General features: G+C 37.8%; 1 protein-coding gene across 26 annotated transcripts in view; it reads left to right on the top strand.

The window, feature by feature from the left end:
* The window catches only part of LOC106883622 (calmodulin-binding transcription activator 2), an 859097-nt gene that overhangs the window by 618825 nt on the left and 226957 nt on the right, over positions 1-13315 (top strand). For all 26 annotated transcript variants that reach the window (XM_089342578.1, XM_089342567.1, XM_089342583.1 and 23 more), the window contains one exon: positions 5951-6042. In XM_089342578.1, coding sequence (XP_089198704.1) covers positions 5951-6042 — 92 coding nt within the window. The remainder of the gene's footprint in view (positions 1-5950; positions 6043-13315) is intronic.

Below are 13315 nucleotides of genomic sequence, written 5' to 3' on the forward strand. Positions count from 1 at the left end.
AAACATATAGATATGCAAGCATGTCTGCCAACACCACACACAGATACTTATATACAAACTCATGCATATATATAAATACATAGAGACATGCCTACATCTATCTATGCATCACACACACACATCTAAAGCACACATATTTGCAAACACATTCTACAAATACATACACTCACTCCTACACAAACACACATCAACTGATACACTGACATGGACACACAGCAATCAATGCTAAAACATGCCAAAACCAATTCCAAGAGCAATATCCCAATCACATTGCAACAGAAGAGTAAATGAAACTGACCGCTACTAAGTATCCCATGTTAAATATAGTCCAGATCAAAGTAACAATTGATAATGACCACCACCACCACCACCACCTCCTCCTCCTCCCCCACTCACACACCTGATTGGACAAATTGAGCTGACGTAGCAGTGAAGTTATTTAGATCGAAAGCCAGACAGGGATTAATGTTGATACAATATCTCTTACTGGCTCAGTCAAGTGTTGTGATTTGAGGTGGTGTTTTCTGATATGGAGAGCTAATGACCAAACTAATATTGAGAATAAAATAACATCATTAGGAGTTTAGCAAACTCTTCATTTGCAAAAAAAAAAGGGAAAAAAAAAAAAAAAGAAAAGACTGAGATTTGGACAGGCTCTGAATGAGTGAAGGAGAGAAACTTGTTTAAGATTAATTTGCTAATAGTATATAATAGCATTATCTGTTTTGTCATCGGAAATTCTGTGTTTGATACGGCGGTTTGAGTATCCTTCGTTTGATGCGTTGTGCAATGCTGACAGATGAAATATAAGCAGCCTCTGTACCCCACCCACCTCCACAGCAACTGATACCTTCGTAGACTACAAGTACTTATGTCCATATAATAATCATCATCATCGTTATAATAATTGTTGTTGTCATCAGTGTACTCATCACCATGTGCGATCACACTAAGCAGATGTTCCAGGAATGGGTCTTTTATCCTTTACTTGTATTAGTAATTTGACTGTGGCCATGCTGGGGCACTACCTTGAAGGATTCTAGTCAAACAAATTGATCCCAGTAGTTATTTTTTTAAAACTGGTACTTATTCTATTAAACTCTTTTGCTGAACCGTTAAGTTACATGGACATAAACACACAAACACCAGTTGTCAAGCAGTGGTGGGAGACAACCACAGACACAAGCATACACACACACACACACACACACACACGCACACGCATATAACAGGTTTCTTTCAGCTTCCTTCTACCAAATCCACTCAAGACTTTGGTTGGCCCAGAGTTATACTAGAAGACACCTGCCCAAGGTGCCACACTGAACCCAGAACCATATGGTTGGGAAGCAAACCTCTTACCACACTGCCACACCTAAAAAACAAAAAGATATTGGGATAATGTCCTTAATTGTTGAATTAATTAATGATGGAAATATTGAAATCAAACGTAATAAAATCCAGAATTTCTGATTGTTATGGACAACGTTTCAAGTGTTTGGAATTAGAAGTATTTGAGGTTTCAGTGATTATATGTTGACATTGAAGACAAGCACTGGCACAATTATGTGTACGTACAAACACAAGCATATATATTTTCTTTATTCCTTCAGTCACTGGACTGCGACCATGCTGGGGCAGTACCTTATTTTTTCAATGCCTGGTACTCGTTATCAGTCTCTCTTTTTTGAGTGGAAACTCATACAGGGCAAGCCGACAGTGGGTGAACTCTTCAGAGGAAGAACGAACAGGTGTTTCGGCCCATTCTTTCCTGACACTCGAAGGGAGCTGAATGCACCTAGGTAGTGACTCCTAGGCATCCCCCTGCTGTTATTTAAATGCCACCTTCAGTAGGGATTGAATTCAGAACTTTTGGGTGTGCTTATTGCTCAGCCACAAAGACCACTGCATGAACTTTTCAAATTGGGTTTCCTTCCTCCTGTGTTTTGTTCCGTTTCAGTTCCATCCATCATTCCTTTTCGCCCATAACCACACTGAGCTCTTCTTCGTCGTCTCTGACAGGTGTTTCATTCTGGCTATTCTTTACGTCTCCCAATTCGGAGCTGACTTAGTAGCTGGCATGGGGACACTGACAACCGCCGCCCCCCCCCCCGTTTGCCAACTTCCAATGCTTTTTGGCACACACTTGTTGTCGAGTAGTGAGTCAAGCACATACCCATTATGATGATGATAATTATGATATGTGTGTGTGTGTGTGTGTGTGTGTGGTAGACTCTCTTGTCATAGATAATTAACGAGTGTTCTGCAATTTCTTGCTGAACAACCTGCACAAATGATATGTTTTTATAGTTATCAAACACGGTGGTGCATCAGCATGGCCGCAGCTCTGAGCTGAAACTTTGAAATGAAATGAAAAAACATTTGTGCTTCACATGAGCTCTTTCCTTCCATCAAATCAACATTACCTGAACAGGTGCATGGTATGCCACATGTCAGGTGTTCAATTGGTTGCTCACCAATGTAAAATGAAGTGTTTTGTTCAAGAGTGCAGCACACCGCTCAGTCCTGGAATTGAAACCATGGTCTCATGATTGTTTGTGCAAACCCCTAACATCTAGGTCATGCAGCCCTGCATATGTAGTATATATGTATGTATAGATGGTGTGTGTGTGTGTGTGTGTGTGTGTGTGTGTGTGTAGTCAGCCATATTTGCATAGTCTGAAACAAAGTTTTGCGATTGTTTCAGCTTATCATAAAAAAAGGTTCCCCCACTCATCAGCATACATTACTAGTGAGGGGTTGGTCCAACACCACTGCCAACGAATTTATAAAGTACATAAACCTAAACAAACCATCAGAAAGCAGAACCCTGTGTCCATTTCAATATAAATGGTGGATTCTCCATCTTTGCTTATGTGATTTGAGGCATCATTTTTAACGACGGCATATTTGACATCTTTGGATATTGAATTTGAATGATGGTCACCACAAAAACAACAATGTTTCAGTGTTTGATAATTCAAATTGTTTTCCTAAGACCATCTGCCATACTGAAAATCAACCTTCTTTCCCCCCACCTAGATTACATTATGATGGATTAGCAAGGAATTTACATTGCTATCACTATGACAACCATTTTAGTATTCTGGTTGAAGTCAACAACTTTTGGCATACTTTATCCTTGTTTTTTAAATGTTTTATTCAAATAGGAATCTTTGTTTAGTCTAGCATATAAAAACACAGAGAGGTACATTTTACTGTGTGCTCCGTGATGTATGTGTAGAAGGTGAGTTACCATCGGCATCTTGACTCAAACAAACATGCGTAAGTCAGATGCTATGAGAAATATTTTAATATTTCATTATTTCTAACAATACACTCGGTAAAGGCAGAATAAATATGATATTAATATAATTACAATTTAAGCTTTGAATCAACATTCTCAAATCTCACTGTTGTCTTGAAATAACTTTTTGGGAAAACATCAAAGCTTAAAAAAAAAAAAAGGCAAAAAACCATGATATATAAGAAAAAGATAACAAGAAGATATTTATTTTTGAAGGAAATAAGCTGTCATCTCTGTGTTTGACGAAGAAAGAATAATTTCTTATTACTACGTCTCTCAATATCTGCTGCCAAATTTGGTGAGGGGCAGGGGTCGGGTAAGGTTGGTGGAATTATTCTAAGATATTAATCATGGTTTTTGTTCTTGCAAGTCCTTTTTACTATCCTTTATGGCTTTGCAAAGTCTTTGCTACAATTTCTTTCTTTGAACAGTGTAGAAGTTAATTTTTTCTCCACTAGTAATCTATAATCGGTCGTGATATGAAATGTGACTAAGCTGACTAATGCTTGGGCTTTTTATTGATCCATCAAAAAACATCAATCATTGGTCCTCTCTCTCTCTCTCTCTCTCTCTCTCTCAAGTCATTCTACCCAGGTTGGCAACAGATAACCATCTAGGAAGATTATTCCAGCATTTTGCATGCGGTCAAACACTGCTCATTATCCCCAGCCATCTGGCACATACCAAACTAGAAATAGAATTTAATAGTGCTACTATAGATATTATTATTATTATTATTATTATTATTATTATTATTATAACTGCTATTTTCTCACAAATCATTTTCAGTACTTGTTCAGGAGAGCAACTACAGTACTTCAACCTTATTCTTCCACGAGAGTGTCTAGCAAATTTATATCTGAAGTTAGGGCATTGATGCTGCTTCATTTTTATTGTATGAAGATATAATTGCAAGACTGGGAATGAAACACATTTAATGCTTTTTCATGTCAAAGAATAATATGAACAATCGAATTACCTGCAAGAGAGATACTTTAAAAAAAAAAAAATCATTTACTTAAATCCGTTACCTATTTATTACATTGAGAATATGAAAGGAGAATGCTACAGAAGATATATTTTCACCATGTATTAATCCTCCATGTTGGCTGAAACATGCGTGGCTGGTGTTTTTACATGTGATAGCCATAAACGACAATAGGGAAAAGTTAATGAAGTTGTTGTATCAGTTATTGGCAACATTGATAGACTCATATTACATTAATGATAATCTATATCAGGGATCAAACAGGCCGCACTTCTTTCCCTTCTTCAAAAGTTCCTCTTTTATCCATTCTGGGCAGCAATGAAAGTGTTTGAAATGAGATTAGACACAATTTTTAGAATGCAATTAGCCCAACATCATTATTTTTGCAAAACTTGCAATGATTATAGAGTTTTGAAGTAAATCGTCTCTTATTTCAGGGTAATAACATCGGAGCAGAAGTCTCTCTTCAGTCTTTTCAAAGCTAAATTTCTGGACTTAACTTTTATATACTAAGTAAATGTAGAGGTACGTGTGCGTATATATGTATATATATATATACAAGTAAAATAACAAAAAAGGAGAGCTTCTAACAGTGTAAAGGAAAGTTAAGTGGCCTTTATATATCAAAGTATATGATATTATAGATCCATTTCAGCCAATGGGAAACTGATTGCTAAAATCAGCTGAAATGAATCTATAATACTGTATACTTTGATTGATATACCCACTGTATTAACAAATATACGAGTGCTTATTTTTTTTCTGGCATGAATTTTTAGATGGCTATATACATATATAGCCAGAAGTCACCCAACAGTAAATCAAAATTCCATAAATACTATCTGTAATTCTGTATTGACTTGAATGGAAAAATGTGTCGCTCAAGAAGGACTTCAGTTTGAACAATTTTCATGGTGTTTCATATTTAGATGCTTTTATTAAATTCATTCAGTCGTTAAACATAAATAAATCTTGGAATTAAATGGTTTTGATTTACTGTCAGGTGACTTTTGGCCAACCCTGTATGTATGTATGTATGTATGTATGTATGTATGTATGCATGTATGCATGCATGCACTATGTAGATGTGTGGGTATGGGAAATGGTGAGATATTTAGTTTCATGTTTTTATATTTCATTAGGCTTTTGCTGTTTGTTAGGTTGACAGAATTGTGAGGGTGTGGTTGTTGAACAAATGTCTTGTAGTACTTAGGGATGTGGCTCAACTTTCATGGCTTAAATATCACTTAGGTTGACTTTGCTTTTCATCTTTTGAAGTTACCAGTCAAACAGTTGGTTGATTAATTGACTCTATCCCTCACCCCCACCTATTTATGGCCTTGTACCAATGTTACAAATTACCATTATTTGCGAAATGGCAGAACTGTTAGCACACTGGACAAAATGCTTAGCGGTATTTCATCTGTCTTTGTGTTCTGAGTTCAAATTCCACTGAGGTCAGCTTTGCATTTCATCCTTTCAGGGTTGATTAAATAAGTACCAGCTACGCACTGGAGTCGATGTAATCGACTCAATCCCCTCCCCCAAGTTACCCTTGTGGCAAAAATTTGAAATCATAATTATTATTATTGTTGTTGTTGTTGATTACATTTGGTCATCCACACGAGTATAACCAGCAATTTTTTTTTTCTTTTCAGAAAACCGTATGATTATTCTGCCCAAGCAGTTGGAGGATATACCAATTGCATCAGAATTTCCATCAGTGAGGCATCGGTGGAACACCAATGAGGTTCGTTGTTCCCTTTCACCCTTTTCTCTTTAATCTTCAAAACCCCAAAATATTTAGTTCAATAATTTACTGATTTCTGTCTAAATGATTGATACATGCAACTGGCTCAGACTGTTGAAACCAACTAAAATTATTTGGTGATGAACCAATGGTTGTGGTGGTGGTGGCCATGGCAGCAGTGGTGCAGGTGTTAATGATGATAATGATGATATTTTTAGGCAGGGAAGGCAAGGGGTAGGGGAAATAGTAATTAATGCTTGGGGTTATGAAAATTTTTTGTTTTAATGCAAAGTCAGATTTACGAATCTAATTAAAAACAGCTAATTAGCAGCTGTTTGATGGAATGCCACACAGCATTTATTGCAGGTCACAACACTTTCCATACACTTCCTGCAACTTAGTGTAGGTCTCTGTGCAAGTAACACCAAGCGTTTGGCAAAAGTTGATGCACATTCTCTGCTCAATTTCCTTGGTGAGCTGACCACACCCTCCACACTTTACTTCCAAGCACTGCTATAGACCACAGAAGTGAGCAAGAACAGTATAGCTTACTGTATATGTGGGACAGAGTTTAAGGTCAATCTGTGCCAAGTGGCTTCACTCTGCGTACTTTAGCTCCGTTACCATAGCAAGTCCTGATCAGATCTTATACATGAAAGCCTATGCACACAAGTGCAAATGCATCATTCACTCTGACCAATCGAGATTTCAGTTCTCTGGGGTCTTTTAAAATTTAGGCCATGCACACACACATACACACACACACACACACACACACACACACACACACACGCACACACACGTGTGTGTATGTTTATTCTCTACTAGTTGGTCATCTGCAAGGCCAGCAGTTGAAGAGTCAACCTATAGACTTCTTTTAGAAATATGGATAAAAGTCTTAAAGTTTGGTCATTTAGAAAGGCTGGTGCTAGTTTAAGAATAGGAACTAGGAAACAGATATTTAGAGAAAGAAAACAGGGAAGTGGTGACTGATTTGCCTTTCCAATATATATATAAGTAGTGTAAATGGAGTCAATTTACCTTTAATTAAGATCAATGAAAGAAAAAAACAATGATTCTTTTCATTTAGGCAACAAAGGAATTTCATATTCCCTGGGGGTGGAGGATGGTCATGTCGGCCACTTCACAGTAGTAAGACCCCCTTCGGTCATGAATGACCATGGGATTGCACCTAGAAAGTTCCCCTCTGAGGCACAAGTATGGGCAAGATTGTTTATGGAAGACCAGAAGTTGCCCATGAACACCAGTCTCCTGTCTTTGTGCCACTGATCTTATCCAAGGGAAAGGCAAAGGGGACGATACAGCTTGGCACCAGTGATGTCACAATTCATTTCTACAGGTGAGTGAACTGGAGGAACATGAGATAAAATGTCTTGTTCAAGATCATAAGACAGAAGGCCAGCATTTTGTGGGATGAGAATAAGTCAGTTGCATTGACCACAGTGCTCAACTGGGCGGCTGAAAAACAAAGTCAACTTTGGTGGGATTTGAACTCAGAACACAAAGACAGACAAAACACCGCTAAGCATTTTGCCCAGCATATTAACACTTCTGCCAGCACACAGCCTCCCCCACCACCCCCACCTAATATATTCCTTTCTACTAGAGACACAAGGCCTCAAATTTTGGAGGAGGGGACTAATCTAATACATTGACCTCAGTGTTCAACTGATACTTAGTTTATTAATCCCAAAAGGATGAAAGGCTAAGTCAACCTTGACGGAATTTGAACTCAGAAGGTGACAGACGAAATACTGCTAAACAGCTCACCCGGCATGCTAACGATTCCGCCGCCTCACTGCCTTCCCACTACCATTTAATATATTAAAACCTGGTTTCTATGAAAGAAACCAAATTCTGTCATTGCTTTCATACAAGTGAAACCATTAGTCACACAGTGGAGATAAATCTATTTTTACTGACTTAGTTATGGATTGAAGTTACAAGAGAAGTTAAATATATTCTTCATTTTTATTATTATTGTTTTTTTTTGTTTTTATATATTTTTGAACATGAACTTTCCAAAATTATTACTTAAATATTCAGTAACATAACCATATTCAGTAATGGTTTTGTGTGCATGCATGTGTATGCCTATGTGTGTGTGTGTATTTATATGTGGAAGTTAGTGGGGGCAGTGTCTTTGTGAATGATATTAGGCACAGCTGCTGCTTGTTACCTAAATTAGTTGTAATATTAATACACAAATTTGACAAATAAAAACAAATGGAGTCGAGTTAACCACAAATATCAAATTATTGGAAAGTTATTTATATTCAAATCGTTTTTCTTTCCTTTTTTCTTGAGAAATCTTTCAAAATTATATTTGATTAATTTACTTGGATTTCCAAATAGCAGAAGGTGACGCAAATAAAACCACTGAAATACTAATATAAAAGGGGCTGCTGCTGCTACTGCTGCTGTCGCTGCTGTTGCTTCTGTTCCAAGGTTCAGGTGGTAAAAGAAAGAAAGAAAGAAAGAAAAAAGAAAGACATTATTTAGTTGAAATATATTAACAGTTCAATAACTATGCACTGTATGCCAGTAACCTATTAAAATCAATAAGCCTGAACTAGAGGTTAGCACCCGTTTTAGAACAGATGAACGGTTAAGAGAGGAGACACTGACTATCAGAAGTTCAAACTCCTTCACAACAAACCCCAGAAACATGAAAAGCAAAGTCAATCTTGGCAGAATTTGAACTGAGGATGTAGTTAGCCGGGTCGAGTGCATCAATGCATTTTAATGATTTTGCCATTCCACCTGCATTAACCCTTTAGTATTTAACTCAGCCATATCCAGCCCAGATATTCTACCTGTTTTATGTTCAAACTGACCGGATCTGGTCTCCCACGGAAATCCCATGATGTCATTCGAAAACATAACACCCATATAAGATAATGATGCAGGAGTAACTCAAAACAACACGAATAAATAAGCTAAACATTTGAGAGAGCAATCGTCATCATCATTTAATGCCTGTCTTCCGTGCTGGCATGGGTTGGATGGTCTGACTGGGGCCAGCCAGGTAGAAGACTATGCCAGGCTCAACGGTTGAAAGCTTTTAAGGTAGATAAAACATTATGTTGCTTTCACGGAGAGAGACCCTAAATAATTTTTCTTCTCCTTCATTTAACCCTTTAGCATTTAAACTGGCCCAGTTTGGTTCAAATATTTGACTTGTTTTATTATGTTCAGACTGACCAGATCCAACCTCTCACACTTACCCTACAATGTCATTCTAAAAATAAACAATCACATCATGAAACTCCCATAGCTATGAGATAATGCAGGATTAATTTCAAAACAACATGGATAAATAAGCATTATGTGTGACAGAATAATTTGAAAGCCAAAGACTTAAAGGAACAGCAACTAAACATACCAGACACATGTCAGGCATTTACATGTGTAAATGTTTGAATTTGTAGACCTATTTCACCCAGAATTCAACAACTGGAATACTTTGGTACTCTTGTGCTAAAGGGATCAATAAACCAAACTGTCCCCATTTTTTAAGTTTTACTTTCACTTGTTCCAGTCATTTGATTGTGGCTATGCTGGAGCACCACTTTGAAGGCTCTTTGGTTGAATGAATTGACCCCGGTACTTATTTTATTTTCAAGCCTGGTACCTATTCTATCAGTCTTGTTTTGCCAAACCACTAAGTTATGGGGACATAAACACACCAACACTGGTTGTCAAGCAATGGTGGGAGACAAACAGACACAAAATCACACTCATAGATACACACACACACACACACACACACACACACACATGACAGGCTTCTTTTAGTTTCTGTCTACCAAATCCATCCACAAGGCTTTAGTCAGTCTGAAGCTAGAGTACCATGTGGTTGGGAAGCAAGCTTTTTACCACACAGCATATGAGACATGTTCAGGAGCCTATGGGAGCTGAACTCATTTCTTTTGATTAAGCATCAGATGTGTTACCATTACACCATCAGCCTCCTATGTCAGAGAAAACCTAGATATACTGCCTAACTACATGGTTCTGGGTTCAGTCCCACTGCATAGCACCTTGGGCGCAAGTGTCTTCCACTATAGCCCCAAAGCCTTGTTAGTAGATTTGGTAGGTAGAAACTGAAAGAAGCCTGTAGTGTGTGTGTATGTTTCCATAACATATAAATTGAATTTTTCTGACTAAAATTCATAACCAGAAAAGATAGGTCAGCTTCTACTTCAAGAGGACTTTGGAGGACCAAAAATTCCATGCAAAATGCAGCAGGATTTGGAAAGATGGTGAGATGGTGCTGTTTGAATGTCTGCACTCCATATCACATCAGCTCGTATGACAGAAAATGCTATCTAGATACTAATGTGGCATTTATTCAACGCATAACGTTGTTGTTTTCTTTCTGGACATTAATATTCAATTTTATGCAAATCCATTATTTTAGTGAATTTAGAAATACCGTTATCCGTATTTTATTTATATAAAACCCTATGCAGTCACATGACACGAAGTAAGAGAATCCATTGCATTAGTGATATATATACACACACACACACACACACACATATATATATATACACACACACACTTATACACATACACCCATGCACATACAGATGGCTGGTTAGATCTCACAACAGCAGCAGACCCTCTTACTTAACTGAATGTGATTGTGTGCACACGCACACGCACACACACGCGCGCACACGCACACACACACACACACACACACACACACACGCACACACGCACACACGCACACACACGCACACACGCACGCACACACACACGCACACACACACGCACACACACACACACACACACGCACGCACACACACGCACGCACACACACACACACACGCGCGCACGCACACACACACACACGCACACACACACACACACACACGCGCGCGTTGAAGAATACTGATTTGCTTTGGAAAATCAGTTTAGGAAAAATGTTCAAAAGTTAAAGAAGCTTAATGTTCTGAATTCTTTTTTCTCTAAAGTTGGTAGCTATTAAAGTTGTGTAGTTGCAGCTCCTGACATTTTCAACATTATTTTCCTCTGTTACCACTGGAGGCTACAAACAAGACCGAGATGTTTCTTACTTAAGTAGCTATCACAAGTAGCTCTATAAATTGGTAGCTGACAGATCAGCAGAATTAAAGCCAAACATGGCTATTATGTGGTGTAAAGGGGGGTGGGGAGGAGGAGCTGGTGCAGGAGGAGTAGGAGGATAGTGACTTAATGATAGACATCAGTCTAGAAGTGTGTATCTATCTGTTTGGAGGTTGGCTAAACAGCTCTGATTTTGAATTCTGTTCGTGTTAACCTTGCATCCATTCCTGTTTCTGGGTCTTTCAGTTGATCAGAGCAGCATATTTTAAGGTAAAATGTTTGGTGTGTGTTTCGGTAGCTTCACCTCTTCTTACCAGAGATAAACTGAGAAAAGACAAGGCTCTAATAGCGAAGTAACAGCGGTGGTGATGGTGGTAGTACCAGTGGTAGTAGACGGTGTAGTTTGTGTTCAAACTACTCCTGAAACATTACAATGTTGTTAAAAGTTGTCCATCAATCTACTTCTGACCATGACTATCAATATGTATTTGTGTATTTCAACACTCACATCTAATCATTAAGCAGATTCTTTCATTCTTTCCTCCTGATATATTAATTAACGTTGGATTGTGTGTTTATAGTGCCTCCATGATATCGAAAAAACAAAAAAAAAACAAACACAGAAAAACCAGCTGCTTTCTCTACTTCAAAACTTAAGACTTATTTCTAGCCTGAATGCTGTGTTTTTTATTCTATCAACAGAGGGTTGTTATTGTTAATGTTGTTGTTGTTTTTATCTCTGTATCCTAGTTACATCAATACAATGTCTATTGTATGTTGGCCAACTGAAAATATGCTTTTATGTTGCATCTTTTGAGGGGGTCAGAACCATTGCTTTGAAGTCGCATAAGTGATAATATGAACATATATAAAAACATATATTTTTTCCCCCCTCTGATATCCAAAGGCATCCACTGTATTGAATATATATTTGGATCCTGGCTTGATTATTTGTTGGGCTGGAATGTGTTTTATGACTGAACTATTTTTGCTCTGGGTTTTAAAACAAAAAAAGAATAAAATGGAATATTGAACACACATTCTCGGAATGACTACCTGTCTTCCCTTCATGCTGAAGATCAATCTCATGTTTATCTTGTAAATGTTTTAGTCATTGGACTGTGGCCATACTGGGGCACCCTTGAGGGTCTTAGTTCAACAAATCAACCCCAGTATTTATTGTTTAAGCCTGATAATTATTCTGACACTCATTTGCCAAACCACTAAGTTATGGTAACGTAAACAAACCACATAGGTTTGTTAAGTGATGGTTGAGGACAAACACACACACACGCACACACACACACACACACACACACACAAACACACACACACACACACGCACACACACGCACACACACACACACACAAGACAAGCTTCTTTCAGTTTCCATCTACCAAATCTACCCACAAGGCTTTGGTCAGCATACGCTACAGTAGAAAACGTGATCCAAAGTACCATACAGTGAGACTGAACTCAGAACCATGTGTTCGGGAAGCAAACTTCTAAACCACACGGCCACAAGAAATATTAGCAGAGTTCTTCAAATAAAAAGATAACACAAGGGAAAAAAAAATGTGTCTTATGAACAACTTAGACACCTCAGTCCTTGTACACACCCACACATAAACACACCCACACAGGCACACACTCACACTGATACACACACTCACACAAGACACGAATTTCATGTCTACCAATGCAATAATAATAATAATAACAATGATAATAATAATAATGATAAAAATAATAATAGTAAGTGTTTGACTTATTTCTTCATCTGGCAATGGAAGAAGGACAAGTCCAAACAAATGGAAATGGTGATATTTCGCTGATTACAACATTAAGCATGTCATGCATGCTTTTAACCTTTCTGGCATTAGTGAATCAATATTGTTCTGTGTTAGTCGTTGTTGTTACTAAGTTCTACTAACTCACTCAATATGAAAGCACAATTTACACTTGAGTTCGTTTTAATTACCATCTAATCTCGTTTCTCTTGTAATATTCTAAAAATCACAGCCACTACTAATCAATATTGTTTCCTTCGTTCTCTCTGGGATTCCTCATATTTGCCAAAACACACATCTTCTACTTGGTTGCGTATTTATTTACTTCTCATCGTCACCTGATGATCCTTTCAGCAAAACTGCA

The sequence above is a fragment of the Octopus bimaculoides genome, chromosome 26 (assembly GCF_046866305.1).
Source record: "Octopus bimaculoides isolate indiv1 chromosome 26, ASM4686630v1, whole genome shotgun sequence".
Classification (NCBI taxonomy): Eukaryota; Metazoa; Mollusca; class Cephalopoda; order Octopoda; family Octopodidae; genus Octopus; species Octopus bimaculoides.